Source organism: Palaemon carinicauda, chromosome 19 (assembly GCF_036898095.1).
Source record: "Palaemon carinicauda isolate YSFRI2023 chromosome 19, ASM3689809v2, whole genome shotgun sequence".
Lineage (NCBI taxonomy): Eukaryota > Metazoa > Arthropoda > Malacostraca > Decapoda > Palaemonidae > Palaemon > Palaemon carinicauda.
The window spans coordinates 72,299,587-72,319,586 of record NC_090743.1 but is presented as its reverse complement, the minus strand read 5'-3'; the positions used below and the strand labels follow the sequence as shown (position 1 = coordinate 72,319,586).

Sequence of the window (20,000 nt, the reverse complement as noted above, 5' to 3'; positions counted from 1 at the left end):
AACAACCATGGCCACATCACACATCCCTGTCTCAGCCCCACTCTCATCAGAAACCAATCGCTCACTTCATTTCCTATCCTAACACAGGCTTTACTACCTTTGTAGGAACTTTTCACTGCTTGCAACAACCTTCCACCAATTCCATATAACCTTATCACATTCCACATTGTTTCCCTATCAACTCTATCATACGCTTTCTTCAGATCCATAATTGCAACATACACCTCCTTACCTTTTGCTAAATATTTGTCACATATCTGCCTAACTGTAAAAATCTGATTCATACATCCCCTACCTCTTCTAAAACCACCCTGTACTTCTAAGATTGCATTCTCTGTTTTATCCTAAATCCTATTAATCAATACTCTGCCATACACTTTTCCAAACACACTCAACAAACTAATACCCCTTGAATTACAACACTCATGTACATCTCCCTTATCCTTATATAGTGGTACAATACATGCACAAACCCAATCTACTGGTACCATTGACAACACTAAACACATATTAAACAATCTCACACCATCCATACCAGGTGCTTTTCCTACTCTCGTTTCATCTAGCGCTCTCTTCCTCTCTTGTAATCTCTCTCTCATTCTCATCTCCCATCACTGGCACCTCAACACCTGCAACAGCCATTATATCTGCCTCCTTATTATCCTCAACACTCAGTAAACTTTCAAAATATTTCGCCCACCTTTTCTTTGCCTCCTCTCCTTTTAACAACCTTCCATTTCCATCTTTCACTGTCTCTTCAATTCTCAAACCAGCCTTCCTTACTCTCTTCACTTCTTTCCAAAACTTCTTCTTATTCTCTTCATATGAACGACCTAATCACTGACCTCAGGTCAGTCGCTCTCTTTGCCTCAGTTACCTTGCACTTTACTACCACATTTTTCTCTCTAAATCTGTCATACTTCTCTACACTATTACTCTGAAGCCATTCTTCAAATGCACTCGTTTTCTCTTCCGCTTTTACCTTCACTCCTTCATTCCACTATTCACTGCCCTTCCTCATGCTGCTTCCAACAAACTTCTTGCCACACACATCACTTGTAATCCCAACAAAATTTTCTTTTACTTCCACTCCTCCTCTAAATTATCAGTTTCTCTTACTTTCACTCTGTCATATGCCATTTTCCACCTTTCTTGATATTCACTGTTTACCTCTGGTTTTATTAACTCTTCAACCCTCACTAGCTCCCTTTTACATCCCTCACTCTATTCCCCAACTCTTTTGCTACAACTAATTTTCCTTCCACCAAAAGATGATCAGACATACCGTTAGCCATACCCCTAAACACGTGCACATCTTTCGATCTTCCAAACATTCTTCTAGTTGTCAACAAATAATCCATTAACGCCCTTTCTACCACTCTTCCATTTGCCATTCTTACCCATGTATACTTGTTTTTATCTTTTTTTTTTTAAAGCTAGACATTATCACCATCTCTTTCTTAACACACATATCTACCAGTCTCTCACCACTCTCATTTTCACCTGGTACACCATACTTTCCAATGACACCTTCTACCTCTCCAGCGCCCACTCCAGCATTTAAGTCACCCATGACAACTACATAATTCCTTCTACCCAGTCCCTCTACACACCTAGTTAATACATTCCAAAACTTATTCAGCTCTTCTTCATTTTTCTCACAACCTGGTCTATATGCACTAACAAAAGCCCAACATTCCCTACCCAACCTAACCCTTACCCACATTAAACTAGATGATATCACCCTCCATTTCACTACTTTACCTGTCATCCATTCACTCAGCAATAAAGCCACACCCTCCCTTGCTCTTCCCCTTTCAATCCCACATACTCTACCAGTCACTTCACCAAACATCACTTCACCTTTCCCTTTTATCTTTGTCTCACACAAAGCTAATATATCCATCCTTCTATTCCTAAACATACTTTCAATTGCACATCTTTTACTCTCTATTGTACTACATCCTCACACATTCAGACACCCCAAAACTAGAGTGCGAGAACAGTCACTCTCCCCCCAGCTCCACCTTTTCGATGTCTCACAGGAGTATATAATACAGGAGAGAGGGTTCCCAGCCCCCTCGTCCCATCCCTTTTACTCGCCTCTTACGACACGCGGCCACAGTGATATGACGATTCATTTCAACACTTTTCTACAACAAACGCAGCCAGATGTACTTCTCTTTTTACTTAAGCTCCCCAACTCCCATGACGAGGGGGAGGTTGACTACTATCGCCTGCTTTGCTTTGAACAAAGCTACCAAACTTCTCACTTGTCTCTCATTAACTCCCGTTTGTACAACAATATCTTTAGTTTTCCTAACAATCATCTGGCATTCAACCACCCTAACACTATCACCCCGCTCAGTGGAACGCTAGAGATTTCAAAACATCAGTATCACCCTATAAAGCAAAATATATAAGAGAATAAGAGCTGGTTCCCTTTTGGCAAAATGCATACATACATATCTAATTCTGAGCAATGGCCCTAAAGAAAGGCAGCCAACTTTTAACTCGCCAGACAAGCCTTCAAAACATGCATTTTCAGCCCAGAAATCCCCTGAGTTTTCAAATGTCATGAAAATTTTATTTCATTCATTGAATCATTTGATTTCTTTACCTTTTTGATTTCGCAATTGATCATATTTTTTCCAGATATCCCTCTGTACCCTTATTATCGTCCTCCGCACTAAGTTAAATTGCAGCTCTCGTGTATGATTTGGGGGTAATTTGGACCCATTTCTGTGAAGGGAAAAAGCAATTGGCTAATGAAAATTATATAGCAGAAAGAGAGTTTCACTAGAGATGCCTCACACCTTAAAATTCAATAAGCAATTCTCCAGAGATATGTTCAAAATACTTCACAAAGTGTAAACAAGTGCATCTTTCAATAGGTAATCAAAGATGTTTACTTATATTGATGGAACTTTTCTCCACAGGGTCATAGCTCAATTGATTTTGCTCACTAGTCAGCAGTCTGTCTTCATGTTCAACACTTGAACGGTTTTTCACGAGAGAGAGAGAGAGAGAGAGAGAGAGAGAGAGAGAGAGAGAGAGAGAGAGAGAGAGAGAGAGAGAGATAGAGAGAGATGTGGTGGTAAGTTTTCTAATGTAAATTTATATAAGAGGCTGGTAAAATAGTCACGACTTTCTTGCTGGTAGGCCATTTATCCTCCTAAGTTCTAAGTCATGATTGCTCTGTGCAGTTCCTGCACGTATTCTTCTGTATTATATATATATATATATATATATATATATATATATATATATATATATATATATATATATATATATATACAGTATATATATATATATATATATATATATATATACATATATATATATATATATATATATATATATATATATATATATATATATATGTATATATATATATATATATATATATATATATATATATATATATATATATATTTAAAGCATTTAAATTCTTGAATATTTTTCATAATAGTAGATATCTAATGAAGTATAAGGTAATAAGTTCCTAAACATTCATACGAAAGCTGTTGTAGCCTGTAATATACATGATCTATTTTGAAAATCCGCCAGTTTTTCCGCTACCCGTAGCAACGGGCCATTTAGTAATTTAACTTGTTCTTGCCATATAAACAAAACGTCTATATGAAGACTAGAAGGGACACAACTCTAGTCCAAAAATTTACTAGGACATAGCAGATAACTATATATATATTTATATATATATATATATATATATATATATATATATATATATATATATATGTGTGTGTGTGTGTGTGTGTGTGCTATACATATACATATACAGTATATATATATATATATATATATATATATATATATATATATATATTTATATATATATATGTATATATATATATATATATATATATATATATATATATATATATATATATATACAAACTTACGTTTGTATTTATGTGTGTGGATGTATTCATTATGTATGTTACAGTCAATATCTAAATCCAGACAGTTTGCAAAGGAACTGAATTTTTCATGCTAAGTATTACAGACTGTGTATAAAGTTACTAAAATTCGAAAAGTTTTCTTGGCCTATTGAATTAAATTATTCCTGGTATGGATAATCGGTCAGATTGAGTTTTGACAGTTTATGTCCTGATGTCTGGGTACTTCATAAGTGTGTGTGTGTGTGTGTGTGTGTGTGTGTGTGTGTGTGTGTGTGTGATCGGTACAAACGTAGAAAGTGCAACGTGTGTGGAAGCACTTTTTCACAAGCACTGTTTTCTTCATTCAGATAGTTCATCCTATATTATTCTGCCTATTTATACAGACAGTTCACCCTGTTACCAGAATCCTACAGAAAGTTTTTGTGTGCTTCCAGGAAAAGTAGCACTTCTTCATTGGTCAAGAGCAGCTGCTGCTGCTACTGGTCAGTTAGCCCAAGCTGAAGGCATGGTGAAACGTGGTCGTTTAGATCATGCCACCGGTAATCTCGGAGATTAAGTAACAATTCCGATCTAGTTGGGTAATCAAGGTAAAGATAATCCCCGGAATGGATGTAGGTCTTATCTTAGATTGTAATCAAAATGACATGTATCGAATAGGCATGAGAGAAGGAATACTTAAGGGACGCAATACAGTAGAAGTCAGATATTTGTACCCAGCAACTGTATAGCCTTGGTGACTTGAGTGCAGACAAGGAATTAAGACTTCGTCAAGTAGTATAGCAGCCTTTTAGATTTGGTAGACAATGTTATGCTAAGTCAAATTGAATGAGAAAAAAAAAATTCTCAAAAATTGCTGTAAATATTATAAAGAAGGTCGCAAGTGCAATACCTGGTACCACTTTAGTTTGACCTGTAAGAATGAAAACTAACTTTCAGTTTTTTGAGGGGTCACATTTTATTCCTTCATTGATTTATTGTCGTCACATTGCGTTGTCACGTAGGTTTTTTTACTCATGTATGATGTTTTCTATCTATATCAGTATACTACCCAATATTAGTCAATATGCTAAGAAAACATATTATAGTTTTATTAACTTTGTAAATTATCTACATTTTTTAGATTTTTAAATTGACTGGGTTAACCAGGCAATTCATATATTTCCTGAAACGTTCAAACACTACAAACTGTCTGGATTCAGATATTGACTGTATCATATACACCTTCATGATATTATCAGTAATATGAAACTTGGTTTAGGTTTGCCATAAACATAAGGCAAATTAACTTGCATTATCTAATGACAGGGTAAATATAAGTATGAGCAGATATGACATTTGTGAAAACAACAATGCAATCAATCAACCCCTCAATGTACTGCACCTTCCAAATTTAAGTATTATGTGATATCAACAGAACCTCCGTTCATCCCATGTAGCGCATGGTATTCACTTTGCAGAACCTTGGCATTCACATCTGGTAGGAGTAGCTGTCTTTCGTTAATTCTAAGATATATTGTCATTTTTTTTTTTTTTTTTTTTTTTAGTTTATTATCATATGTTTATTGTTTTCTGTATTCCATTTTTTTCCCGAGGGCTTTACATTCGTGTTTTTCTGTATTCCATTTTTTCCCAGGCATTTATATTCAATATTTTTCTGTATTCCATTTTTTCCCAGGCATTTATATTCAATATTTTTCTGTATTCCCTTTTTTACCAAGGGCTTTACATTCGCTATTTTTCTGTATTCCATTTTTTCCGAGGGCTTTATATTCAGTATTTTTCTGTATTCCCATTTTCCCAAGGGCTTTATATTCGTTATTTTCTCTATTCCTTTTTTCCCAAGGGCTTTATGTTAAATATTTTTCTGTATTCCCTTTTTCCAGAGGTGTTTAAATTCGGTATTTATCTTTATTCCCTTTTTACCTAGGGCTCTATATTTGGTATTTTTCTATATTCTCTTTTTTTCCCGGGGTCTTATATTCAATAATTTTTTGTATTCCCTTTTTTCCCAAGGGCTTTATATTCAGTGTTTTTCTGCATTTGCTTTTTTTACAAAGAGCTTTATATTCGGTATTTTTCTGTATTCCCTTTTTCCCAAGGTCTTAATATTCGGTATTTTTCTGTATTCCCTTCCTGCCAAGGGCTTTATATTCGGTATTTTTCTGTATTCCCTTTGTCCCAAGGGCTTTATATTCGTTATTTTTCTGTATTCCCTTTTTCCCAAGGGCTTTATATTCGGTATTTATCTGTATTCCCTTTCTGCCAAGGGCTTTATATTCGGTATTTTTCTGTATTCCCTTTTTCCCAAGGGCTTTATGTTCAGTATTTTTCTGTATTCCCTTTCTACCAAGGGCTTTATATTCGGTATTTTTCTGTATTCCCTTTTTCCCAAGGGCTTTGTATTCGGTATTTTTCTGTATTCCCTTTTTCCAAGGGCTTTATATTCGGTATTTTTCTGTATTCCCTTTTTCCCAACGGCTTTATATTCGATATTTTTCTGTATTCCCGGTTTTCCAACGGCTTTATATTCGGTATTTTTCTGTATTCTCTTTTTCCCAAGGACTTTATATTCAATATTTTTCCAAATTCCCTTTGTTCCCAAGGGCTTTATATTCGGTATTTTTCTGTATTCCCTTTTTCCAAAGGACTTTACATTCGATATTTTTCTGCATATATTTTCCCAGGGGCTTCATATTCGGTATGTTTCTGTATTCCCTTTTTCCAAAGGACTTTACATTCGATATTTTTCCGAATTCCCTTTGTTCCCAAGGGCTTTATATTCGGTATTTTTTTTATTCCATTTTTCCCAAGGGCTTTATATTCAGTATTCTTCTGTATTCCCTTTTTCCCAAGGATATATTCGATATTTTTCGGTATTCCCTTTTTTCCATCGGCTTTATATTCGGTAGTTTTCTGTATTCCCTTTTTCCAAGGGCTTTATATTCGGTATGTTTCTGTATTCCCTTTTTCCAAAGGACTTTACATTCGATATTTTTCCGAATTCCCTTTGTTCCCAAGGGCTTTATATTTGGTATTCTTCTGTATTCCCTTTTTCCCAAGGATATATTCGATATTTTTCTGTATTCCCTTTTTTCCATCGGCTTTATATTCGGTATTCTTCTGTATTCCCTTTTTCCAAGGGCTTTATATTCGGTATGTTTCTGTATTCCCTTTTTCCAAAGGACTTTATATTCGATATTTTTCCGAATTCCCTTTATTCCCAAGGGCTTTATATTCGGTATTTTTCTGTATTCCTTTTACCCAAGGGCTTTATATTCGGTATTTTTCTGTATTCCCTTTTTCCATTGGCTTTATATTCGATATTTTTCTGTATTCCCTTTTTCCCAAGGACTTTATATTCGAAATATTTCTGTATTTTCTTTTTTCCAACGGCTTTATATTCGGCATTTTTCTGTATTCCCTTTTTCCCAAGGACTTTATATTCGATATTTTTCTGTATTCCCTGTTTTCCAACGGCTTTATATTCGGTATTATTCTGTATTCTCTTTTTCCCAAGGACTTTTTATTCGATATTTTTCTGTATTCCCTTTTTTCCAACGGCTTTATATTCGGTATTTTTCTGTATTCCCTTTTTCCCAAAGACTTTATATTCGATATTTTTCTGTATTCCCTTTTTCCAACAGCTTTATATTCGTTATTTTTCTGTATTCCCTTTTTCCAAAGGGCTTTATATTCTGTATTTTTTTGTATTCCCTTTTTCCATAGGACTTTATATTCAATATTTTTCTGTATTCCCTTTTTTACAACGGCTTTATATTCGGTATTTTTCTGTATTCCCTTTTCCCAAGGACTTTATATTCGATATTTTTCTGTATTCCCTGTTTTCCAACGGCTTTATATTCGGTATTATTCTGTATTCCTTTTTTCCCAAGGACTTTTTATTCGATATTTTTCTGTATTCCCTTTTTTCCAACGGCTTTATATTCGGTATTTTTCTGTATTCCCTTTTTCCCAAAGACTTTATATTCGATATTTTTCTGTATTCCCTTTTTCCAACAGCTTTATATTCGTTATTTTTCTGTATTCCCTTTTTCCAAAGGGCTTTATATTCTGTATTTTTTTGTATTCCCTTTTTCCCAAGGACTTTATATTCAATATTTTTCTGTATTCCCTTTTTTACAATGGCTTTATATTCGGTATTTTTCTGTATTCCCTTTTTCCCAAGGACTTTATATTCGATATTTTTCTGTATTCCCTTTTTCCCAAGGGCTTTATATTCGGTATTTTTCTGTATTCCTTTTTTCCCAAGGACTTTATATTCGGTGTATTCTCTGTATTCCCTTTTCTCCAACAGCTTTATATTCGGTATTTTTCTGTATTCCCTTTTTCCCAAGGACTTTATATTCGATATTTTTCTGTATTCCCTTTTTTCCAACGGCTTTATATTCGGTATTTTTTTGCATTCCCTTTTTCCCAAGGAATTTATATTCGATATTTTTCTGTATTCCCTTTTTTCCAACGGCTTTATATTCGATATTTTTCTGTATTCCCTTTTTCCCAAGGACTTTATATTCGATATTTTTCTGTATTCCCTTTTTTCCAACGGCTTTAAATTCGGTATTTTTTTGTATTCCCTTTTTCCCAAGGAATTTATATTCGATATTTTTCAGTATTCCCTTTTTTCCAACGGCTTTATATTCGATATTTTTCTGTATTCCCTTTTTCCCAAGGACATTATGTTCGATATTTTTCTGTATTCCCTTTTTCCCAACGGCTTTATATTCGGTATTTTTCTGTATTCCCTTTTTCTAAATGTCTTTATATTCGGTGTTTTCTCTCTATTCCCTTTTCTCCAAATGCTTTATACTCGGTATTTTTCTGTATTCCCTTTTTCCTAAGGACTTTATATTCGGTATTTTTTTGTATTCCCTTTTTCCCAAGGAATTTATATTCGATATTTTTCAGTATTCCCTTTTTTCTAACGGCTTTATATTCGATATTTTTCTGTATTCCTTTTTTCCAAGGACTTTATATTCGATATTTTTCTGTATTCCTTTTTTTCAACGGCTTTATATTCGGTATTTTTCTGTATTCGCTTTTTGCCAAGGACTTTTTATTCGATATTTTTCTGTATTCCCTTTTTCCCAACGGCTTTATATTCGGTATTTTTCTGTATTCCCTTTTTCCCAAGGGCTTTATATTCGGTATTTTCCTGTATTCCCTTTGTCCCAAGGGCTTTATGTTCGATATTTTCCTGCATTCCCTTTTTCCCAAGGGCTTTATATTCGGTATTTTCCTGTATTCCATTTTTCCCAAGGGCTTTATATTCGTTATTTTCCTGTATTCCCTTTTTCCCAAGGGCTTTATATTCGGTATTTTTCTGTATTCCCTTTTTCCCAAGGGCTTAATATTCGGTATTTTTCTGTATTCCCTTTTTCCCAACGGCTTTATATTCGGTATTTTTCTGTATTCCCTTTTTTCCAAGGACTTCATATTCGATATTTTTCTGTATTCCCTTTTTCCCAAGGGCTTTATATTCGGTATTTTTCTGTATTCCCTTTTTCCCAAGGACTTTATATTCGATATTTTTCTGTATTCCCTTTTTCCCAAGGGCTTTATATTCGGGAGTTTTCTGTATTCCCTTTTTCCCAAGGACTTTATATTCGATATTTTTCTGTATTCCCTTTTTCCCAACGGCTTTATATTCGGTTTTTTTCTGTATTCCTTTTTTCCCAAGGACTTTATATTCGATATTTTTCTGTATTCTCTTTTTCCCAAGGGCTTTATATTCGGGAGTTTTCTGTATTCCCTTTTTCCCAAGGACTTTATATTCGATATTTTTCTGTATTCCCTTTTTCCCAACGGCTTTATATTCGGTATTTTTCTGTTTTCCCTTTTTCCCAAGGGCTTTATATTTGGTGTTTTTCTGTATTTCCTTTTTCCCAACGGCTTTATATTCGGGAGTTTTCTGTATTCCCTTTTTCCCAAGGACTTTATATTCGATATTTTTCTGTATTCCCTTTTTCCCAACGGCTTTATATTCGGTATTTTTCTGTTTTCCCTTTTTCCCAAGGGCTTTATATTTGGTGTTTTTCTGTATTTCCTTTTTTCCAACGGCTTTATATTCGGGAGTTTTCTGTATTCCCTTTTTCCCAAGGACTTTATATTCGATATTTTTCTGTATTCCCTTTTTCCCAAGGACTTTATATTCGATATTTTTCTGTATTCCCTTTTTCCCAAGGACTTTCTATTCGATATTTTTCTGTATTCCCTTTTTCCCAAGGACTTTATATTCGATTTTTTTCTGTATTCCCTTTTTCCCAACGGCTTTATATTCGGTATTTTTCTGTATTCCTTTTTTCCCAAGGACTTTATATTCGATATTTTTCTGTATTCCCTTTTTCCCAAGGGCTTTATATTCGGGAGTTTTCTGTATTCCCTTTTTCCCAAGGACTTTATATTCGATATTTTTCTGTATTCCCTTTTCCCAAGGACTTTATATTCGATATTTTTCTGTATTCCCTTTTTCCCAACGGCTTTATATTCGGTATTTTTCTGTTTTCCCTTTTTCCCAAGGGCTTTATATTTGGTGTTTTTCTGTATTTCCTTTTTTCCAAAGGGCTTCATATTCGGTATTTTTCTGTTTATATTTTTTCATATTTGTTATTATTCCATATTCCCTTTTTCCCAAGGGCTTTATATTCGGTATTTTTCTGTATTGCCTTTTTCCCAAGGTGTTTATATTCGGTATTTTTCTGTATTTGTTTTTCCCAAGGACTCTATATGTGGTATTTTTATGCATTCCTTTTTTTTCCAAGGGGCTTTGTCTATTTTTCCGTATTCTCTTTTTCCCAAGGGCTTTATATTTGGTATTTTTTGTCTCCTTTCCTCCTAAGGGCTTTATATTCAGTATTTTTTTTTTGTTGTCCCTTTTTTGCAACGGCTTTTTTTCGGCATTTTTTTGTATTCTATTTTTTTACCAAGGGCTTTATATTCATTATTTTTCCGTATTCCCTGTTTCCAAAGGGCTTTATATTCTGTATGTTTTGTATTCTACTTTTTCCCTAGGGCTCTATTTTTTATATTTTTATGTATTCCCTTTTTTCCTAAGTGCTTTATATTCGGCATTTTTCTGTATTCCTTTTTTCCAAATGGCTTTATATTCGGTATTTTTCTAAATTCACTTTTTCCCAATGGCTTTATATTCGGTCTTTATCTGGATTCCTTTTTTCCCAATGTGGTTATATTCGATATTTTTTTCTGTTTATTTTCTCCCAATGGCTTCTTATTCGGTATTTTTCTGTATTCCATTTTCCCAGGGGCTTTACATTCGTTATTTTTCTGTGTTCCTTATTTATCAATGACTTCATATTTGGTATTTTTCTGTATTCCCTTTTTTTCCAATGGCTTTATGTTCGGTATTTTTCTATACTCCCTTTTTTTCCCAAGTGCTGTATATCCGGAATTTCTTGTATTCCTTTTTTCCGAATGGATTTATATTCGGTATTTTTTCATATTCTCTTTTTTCCCAAGGGTTTCAAATTCCGTTAAAGCTTGCATTAGAAATTAAATGTTTCTTATGAATATTTTTTTTTCATTCTGAGTATGAAAGGCAACCGTGTTACCCCATACGAATGGGAAAAAAAGCACGCTAATAGTAGAAGATTGGTATTAAAAAGGCTATGAATGACATAACGTAATCCTAAACAGCTTTCTCGAAGCCTAAATTACAACTGTAAAACGCTGTTTATTACCAAAAGACCTTCTCTAATTTTTTGTCTGTCTTTTGATAGAGAGAGACTTAATGGGGAAAGTTCTCGAGTGCTGTAATTACTGTTGAAATGATGTTGACAAGGATTATTCAGAAGTTTATCCTGAAGTAATTAACATCCCTCCTTGATTCTTTTTTTTTTTTCTTTTTTCTTTTTTTTTAGCACATGAAGTATAATCTTATATATATTTTAATATTGTTACCGATCTCAAGATATTATTTATTCATTATTCATTACTTCTCATATAGTGTATTTATTATTATTATTATCATTATTATAATTTTCGCTATTATTATTATTATCATTATCATTATTATTATTATTATTATTATTATTATTATTATTATTATTATTACTTGACAAGCTACAACCATAGTTGGAAAAGCAAAATGCTATAAGCCCGATGGCTCCAACAGGAAAAATAGCTCAGTGAGGAATGGAAATGAAGAAACTACAAGAAAAGTAATTAACAATTAAAATGAAAGATTTTAAGAAAGATAACAGCATTAGAATAAATATTTCTTTTATAAACTATAAAAACTTTAGAAAATAAGTGGAAGAGAAATATATAATATTGTCTGCCCGAGTGTACCCTCAAGCAAGAGAGCTCTACCCCAAGAGAGTGAACGACCATGGTACAGAGGCTGTGGCACTACCCAAGACCAGAGAACAATGGTTTGATTTTGGAGTGTCATTCTCCTAGAAGAGCTGCTTGCCATAGCTAAAGAGTCTCTTACCACTGAACTATTACATTGCATAGTTAACCCTTTGAGCGAGGAAGAATTGTCTGGTAATCTCAGTGTTTTCATGTGTATGAGGACAGAGGAGAATCTGTAAAGAATATGCCAGACTATTCGGTGTATGTGTAGGCAAAAGGAAAATGAATCGTAACCAAAGAGAAGGTTCCAATGTAGTACTGTCTGGCCAGTCAAAGGACTCAATAACTCCCTAGCGGTAGTATCTCAACGGGTGGCTGGTGTCCTGACCAACCTACTACTTAGTTTCATTTCCTCACTAGGCTATTTTTTCTTATTGGAGCCTTTACAATTATAGCATCCTGCTTTACCTACTAGGGGTGTAGGTTAGCTAATAATAATAATAATAACAATAATAATAACAACAACAACAACAACAACAATAATAATAATCATAATAATAATAATAATAATAACAATAATAATAACAATAATAATAATGTGATGATGATGATGATGATGAAGAAGAACTTGAGAAGAAAACTGAAGGGATGATAATGACAGCACAATATCAGGCCTTAAGAACAAAATATATTCAACGAGCTAAACACGGATATAACAACTCTTATAAGTGTAGGAAATATATGGCATAAGAGGAAACAATCAACTATATCGCCAATAGATGTTCAGCATTTGCTCAGAATCAATATAAGAAACGACATTATACAGTGGCTAAACCTCTTCATTGAAGTCTCTGCAAAATTATGAAATACAATGTAGCAACAAATGGTAAGAATATCAACCTCAAGCTTTGGTAGAAAATTATCAAGCTAAACTACTTTGGTACTACAGTACAAAGACGAACATGATGATACATGCATATCAACCAAACATCACTCTGGTTAACAAGACAACGAAAAAAGTATCACTCATAGATATTGCAGTACCGTGCGACTCAAGAGTGAAAGATAAGGGGAGAGAAATAATATAAAAATACTAGTACCTTCAAATTGAACTATCGAGGCTATGGAATATGCAAGAAGAAGTGGTGCTAATAATCATAGGAGCAATAAGGACCATATTTTAGTCATTGAAAAGGAATCTCAAGAAGGTAGGACCCGATATAGCCTCAGGACTTGGGCAAAAGAGCTTGTTACTTGAAACTGCATGTATGATGAGGAAATTGATGGACTCCTAAGGGAGCTGGATGCAACCGGGAACTCCACATTATAAACCCCCAGTCTCTGTAGAGTGAGCCAAATGGTAATAATAATAATAATAATAATAATAATAATAATAATAATACTGGGTAGAAAAGATTAGGCAATGAATGGAGCCAGATACAGAGAGAACAAAGAATATATATATGCACACACACAAACACGTGTGTTTATATGTCTGAAATTATCTATATGTATATAACAAACATTTTCTCAATATCTGTGTACACGTTCCTTCTAAATTTAAATTTTTGAGAATTAAACCCCTACGCTTCCCCCCCCCCCCCCTTCCCCCCTCCCATCAAAAGCAACATTCGCTGAGTAATAAGGAGCCTTCAACCCCTCTATTACACCATTAATCTCAACATTTTTGTTAACAACAAGCACAGTGAAGCAACGTATTATCGAATGTAATAAGCCCCAAACACTTGATCTTAATAACGTTGGACGGAGAGTAACCCAATAATAGAGAGTGATCCTTTGCTTTCGAAGGCCAAACTGAATTACATTAATGTCATCCACTACAGTTGTTGATCCCCTCCATGAAAGCCTACAATACCAAGAAATTAAGGGAGAAACCAAGTGAGGTCAATGAAATAATAGGAATAATACACACCACCAGTATCACAGAAACAAATAACTTGGCATATGCAGGAGCAAGATTAGTAGCAGAACTGATGGGGATACGAACACCAACACCACCAACACAATCAACCCAAAAGAAACCAAAATAGCAAATTCTTGGAAAAGGCACCTGGAAAAGCAGATCATGATGATGAGATCTGACCTGAGTAAACTGAAAGAGATGGCAGAAAAAAAAAAGACTAAAAAGCAAGAAAACAAGAGAAGAACTCAACGAGAAATACAAAATACAAGAAAGGGGACTAAAAATTACAATAGATGTAAAACAGAGGCATAATGCCAAAGCACATAAGATCCAACGGTACATTAACAGGAGTAAGGGATACCAGCCAGAAAAGACTCTACAGACAACTAAGAGGGTAAGACAACCACCCAGAAATCCTTGAAGCCGAACCAAGTAAGAGACTCTGAGAAAATGTATGGAACAATACGGTATCACACAACAAACATGCAACTTGGCTCCAGGAAGTCAAAGAAGAAGAGTCAGGGAGAATAAAACAAAGATTCACAGAGATCACGACAAACACAGTTAGACACCAACCAAAGAAAATGCCAAAATAGAAAGCCCCAGGTCCCGATGAAGTCCATGGATAACTGGCTCAAAACCCTCAAGGCCCTACACCCACGAATAGCAGAACAACTCCAGCATTGTATCTCAAATCACCATGCACCCAAATAGATGACCTCAGGAAGAACATCCTTAGTACAAAAAGACAAGAGTAAGAGAAATATCGCCAGTAACTACAGGCCTATCACCTGCCTACCAATAATGTGGAAGTTACTAACAAGTATCATCAGTGAAAGGCTGTAAAACTACCTAGAGGAGACAAATACCATCCCCCACCAACAGAAAGGCTGCAGAAGGTGTAGGAGCACAAAAGACCTGCTTCTGATAGACAAAATGGTAATGAAGAACAGTAGGAGAAGGAAAACCAACCTAAGCATGACATGGATTGACTATAAGAAAGCCTTCGACATGATACCACACACATAGCTAATAGAATGCTTGAAAATATATGGGGCAGAGGAAAACGCTATCAGCTTCCTTAAAAATACAATGAGGAACTGGAATACAATACTTACAAGCTCTGGAATAAGATTAGTGGAGGTTAATCAGGAGAGGTATCTTCCAGGATGACTCACTGTCCCCACTACTCTTCGTAGTAGCCATGATTCTCATGACAAAAGTATTGCAGAAGAAGGATGCTGGGTACCAACTTAAGAAAAGAGGCAACAGAATTAACCATCTGATGTTCATAGACGACATCAAGCTGTATAGTAAGAACATCAAGGAAAAGATACCTTGATCCAGACTATAAGGATTGTATCTGGGGACATCAGGATGGAGTATGTAATAGAAAAATGTGCCTTAGTCAACATACAAAAGGGCAAAGTAACAGGGACTGAAGAGATAAAGCTACCTGGTGGGAGCAACATCAAGCACATAGATGAGACGGGATACAAATACCTGGGAATAATGGAAGGAGGGGATATAAAACACCAAGAGATGAAGGACACGATCAGGAAGGAGTATACGAAGAGACTCAGGGCGATACTCAAGTTAAAACTCAATGCCAGAAATATGATAAAAGCCATAAACACGTGGGCAGTGTCAGTAATCAGCTACAGTGCAGGAATAGTCGAATGGACGGAAGCAGAACTCCACAGCATAGACCAGAAAACAAGGAAACACATTACAATACATAAAGCACTACACCCAAGAGCAAATATGGATAGACTATACATAACACAAAAGGAAGGAGGAAGAGGACTACTAAGTATAGAGGACTGCGTCAAAATCGAGAATAGAGCAGTGAGGCAATATCTTGTACCATCCGTGTGTCACACAATTGTACATAATTCATTTTGTATATATTATGCTTGTATCTTCGCTCTTCCCTCGCACTAAAAAGAACCAGAATAAACATGTCTGCGTTTTTCCTCTGTAACATTGTCTGTTTTTCGAACATGGAATTTCCTGTTGCCTTGAGGTTTTGTATATAAAGGAGAGTGTTCTATAATAAATTACTCAGTAGCTTTCATCCTGCCTTTGAGTCCCAACTTTTTCTCGGCCCGTCACAATCTGAAACCAATGAAGACGAGTGGCTCAAGAGTGCATAAGAAGAAGGACTGATAAAAGTAGACGAAGACCCAGAAACATACAGAGAGGAGAAGGACAAACACAACAGAGGACTGGCACAACAAACTAATGCACAGACAATACATGAGACAGACTAAAGAACTAGCCATTGATGACACGTGGTAATGGCTAGTGAGGGGAGAGCTCAAGAAGGAAACTGAAGGAATGATAACAGCGACACAAGATCTGGCCCTAAAAACAAGGTATGTTCAAAGAACAATAGACGGAAATAACATCTCTCCCATATGTAGTACTTGCAATACGAAAAATGAAACCATAAACCACATAGCAAGCAAATGTCCGGCACTTGCGCAGAACCAGTACAAAAAGAGGCACGATTTAGTGGCAAAAGCCCTCCACTGAAGCCTGTGCAAGAAACATCAGCTACTTTGCTGTAATAAGTGGTACGAGCACCAACCTGTGGGAGTGATAGAAAACAATCAGGCAAAGATCCTATGGGACTATGGTATCAGAACAGATAGGATGATACGTGCAAATAGACCAGATGTGACGTTGATTGACAAAATCAAGAAGAAAGTATCACTCATTAATGTCGCAGTACCATGGGACTCCAGATTTGAAGAGAAAGAGAGGGAAAAATGGCCAAGTATCAAGACCTGAAAATAGAAATAAGAAGGATATGGGATATGCCAGTGGAAATTGTACTCATAATTATAGGAACACAAGGCACGATCCCAAGATCCCTAGAAAGGAATCTAGAAAAACTGGAGGCTGAAGTAGCTCCAGGACTCGTGCAGGAATGGCGCACATAATAAGAAAAATGATGGACTCCTAAGGAGGCAGAATGCAACTTGTAACCCTACACTATAAATACCATCCAGTCGAAACACTGAGATAGAGAATAATAATAATAATAGTAATAATAATAATAATAATAATAATAATAATAATCATCATCATCATCATCATCATCATCATGATAATAATAATAATAATAATAATAATAATAATAATAATAATAATAATAATAATATGAGATAATGGCTGCCTCAGTTGCATAGATCTTGTACTCTGTCTTCTCAATGCCTCTTATTATCTTCTTTTCAGAATTACTCCAGAGGCCTACAGCCAGTAGTTGGGCAAAAGTCATCCTTCATGATAGATACTTAAAATTAGGAATAAGTGACGAATCAAGGTTTCAATATAAAGTTTACAAGTCGGGTAATAGAACACTGTACAGTAAGCAAGTTATGCCTTTCGGGAGTGTTGTCTCCCTTCCCCAGGTTGGAGCAGAGTGGTGGAAGCGATGTTAAACATGGCCACTTGTTACAACCCATGTAGGCCGTAGTTCTGGTTCTTTAAACTTTGTTTTTTTAAAGGAATCGTAGGCAGTACATTATTTATGTAACACGGTGAACTGAGGGAAGACAGAACAAAAACACTGGAAAAATCTAACAATATTTATTACAATACACTTAAATAAATTCAACCTTGCACCAGGAGTAACAAAAAGCTCCTAAGACAAACAACAATGAGTAAACCAAAATGTCCTGGAGGACTAATATACAGAGTCCTCCAAATACACAAGGTTAACCTATATCTAATAATCTTAACCCTAACATAGAAAACTAAACAGATCAAAAGTATGGCTCATATATTAAGCCGGGCCCACAAATATCAACAAACCACTACCCTATTACTAAACAGATAGGAATAAGGAAGACAGGAGAAATGAAAAGGCAGAAAAACCTTAAAATTACCTACGTACACACACAAACATTAAAGGCTAAACCAAATACCTAATTATAAAACTTAACACGAGACAGCATACAAATACACATACCACATTAAATTAAAGGCATAAATACTTATACATTTACATAAAAGAATTATGCTGAGAGTCATAATTTATAGATATATGTACATATCTCAACACTGTATTACCTATCCGTGGAAATACTTATAACCGTACTTATCCACACATGGATTAGATGACAGATAGGGGACGAACGTTCATCAGCATCAGAGGGAGTATCACTAACACCAGGAAAACGGGCTGGGCATATCCGTAACGATAATAAAAAGATCGTAACTTTACCTGGGTAATGACTCCCTACTTTCCTCCTCACGGACCCTTGGTCCACAGACGAGCAGCGTAAAAGATGTGATGACGCTCTTGGATCACGGCAATAGTACCTCCAACAGTGCCGGGACGGAACGACGGCACCGCCTTCCCGCAGAATCCTCAGGCGGGGAAAATAACGCCAAGCCCTCGACCGTCAAAGCTCTGCAGGAATTCTTGGGCATGATCAACTATTATCACCGTTTTATGCCAGCCATTGCTGCCACTCTTGCTCCCCTCTACGTCTCCCTCAAGGGCAAGCCAAAGGACCTGAAGTGGGGTCCCCTTCAAGAAACAGCCTTCTGCAATGCAAAGAAGGCCCTATCAACTGCTGCGGCTCTCACTTTTCCTATCCCACATGCCCTTCTCCTTCTCTCCACCGATGCCAGCAACGTCGCTATTGGTGCAGTACTCGAGCAGGTGGTCAACGGCTCGCCCCGCCCATTGGCCTTCTTCAGCAGAAAACTGTCCAAGGCAGAATCGGGTTATTCTACCTTCGATCGAGAATTGCTGGCGGTGCACTTGGCTGTCCGTCATTTTCGCCATTTCTTAGAAGGTACGCCCTTCGTCATTCGCACAGACCACATGCCTCTGGTGCATGCCTTTACTCAACAGTTTGATGCCTGGTCCGCCCGGCAACGCCGACATCTCTCCGCCGTGGCTGAATATAATTGCACCCTTCAATATGTCCCTGGGAAAATGAATCCCGTTGCCGATGCCCTGTCAAGAAACACGTTAGCTGCCGTTCAACTGGGATTGGATTACAATGCCCTGGCTGAAGCCCAACGACAGGATCAAGAGTATCAAGCATGTAGGACATCCTGCACGTCCCTCCGTTGGGAAGACTTCCCCCTCGAAGACTCCAACACCACCCTCCTCTGTGACGTCAGTACTGGTAGACTGCGACCTTGGATTCCTGCTCCCAAGCGCCGGCAGGTGTTTGATTTCATTCACGGCCTTCCACATTCCTCGTGCCATTCTACTGCACAGCTGCTTAAGGCAAAGTTCATTTGGCACGGCATTTCTAAGGATGCTAAGGATTGGGTCCGCGCCTGTACTTCTTGCCAAACTTCCAAAGTACATCGACACACGGATTCAGGAGTGGGCACCTTTTCTAAACCTTAGCGTCGTTTCGCACAAATTCACGTCGACGTTGTAGGCCCCCTACCCACATCTCAAGGACATCGTTACCTGTTTACCGTCATCGACCGCTCCACTCGTTGGCCTGAAGCCATTCCCATGGAAACTGCAACGTCCGCCGCATGTACATCTGCCTTACTCTCTGGATGGATTGCAAGATTTAGTATCCCTGAGCATATTACTTCTGACAGGGGAACCACTTTCACCTCTCAATTGTGGACATCATTAGCGAATCTCCTGGGCCTCACCCTACATCAGACAACGGCCTACAACCCTGCTGCCAATGGAATGGTTGAACGTTTTCACCGCACCCTAAAAGCAGCTTTGATGTCCCGCTGCAAGGATTGCAGCTGGTTTACTCAGCTTCCTTGGGTCCTCCTAGGACTAAGGACCACTCCTAAAGACGCCCTCGACGTCTCGG

At 36.5% G+C, this 20,000-nt stretch overlaps 1 protein-coding gene across 1 annotated transcript; it reads right to left on the bottom strand.

Annotated features, from left to right (window-relative positions):
• Positions 1–6,168: 6,168 nt before the first annotated feature.
• On the bottom strand, positions 6,169–15,387 carry LOC137659065 (buccalin-like). The gene is made up of 4 exons (XM_068394154.1): positions 15,360–15,387; positions 9,331–10,088; positions 9,037–9,225; positions 6,169–6,516 (listed from the first exon to the last, which is right to left on the bottom strand). Exons 1-4 carry the CDS (start codon positions 15,385–15,387, stop codon positions 6,169–6,171), a joined length of 1,323 nt encoding a protein of 440 aa, XP_068250255.1.
• Between the last annotated feature and the right edge of the window lie 4,613 nt (positions 15,388–20,000).

What these genes read in the sequence shown, in the direction of transcription:
- LOC137659065 (XM_068394154.1), bottom strand. Translation starts at nt 15,387, where the DNA reads ATGGCTACTACGAAGAGTAGTGGGGACA. An exon ending in TACGAAGAGTAGTGGGGACA is followed by an intron (nt 10,089 to 15,359) that starts GTGAGTCATCCT and finishes TCGAATATAAAG; the next exon opens with TCCTTGGGAAAAAGGGAATA. An exon ending in AAAATACCGAATATAAAGCC is followed by an intron (nt 9,226 to 9,330) that starts GTTGGGAAAAAG and finishes AAGGGAATACAG; the next exon opens with GAAAATAACGAATATAAAGC.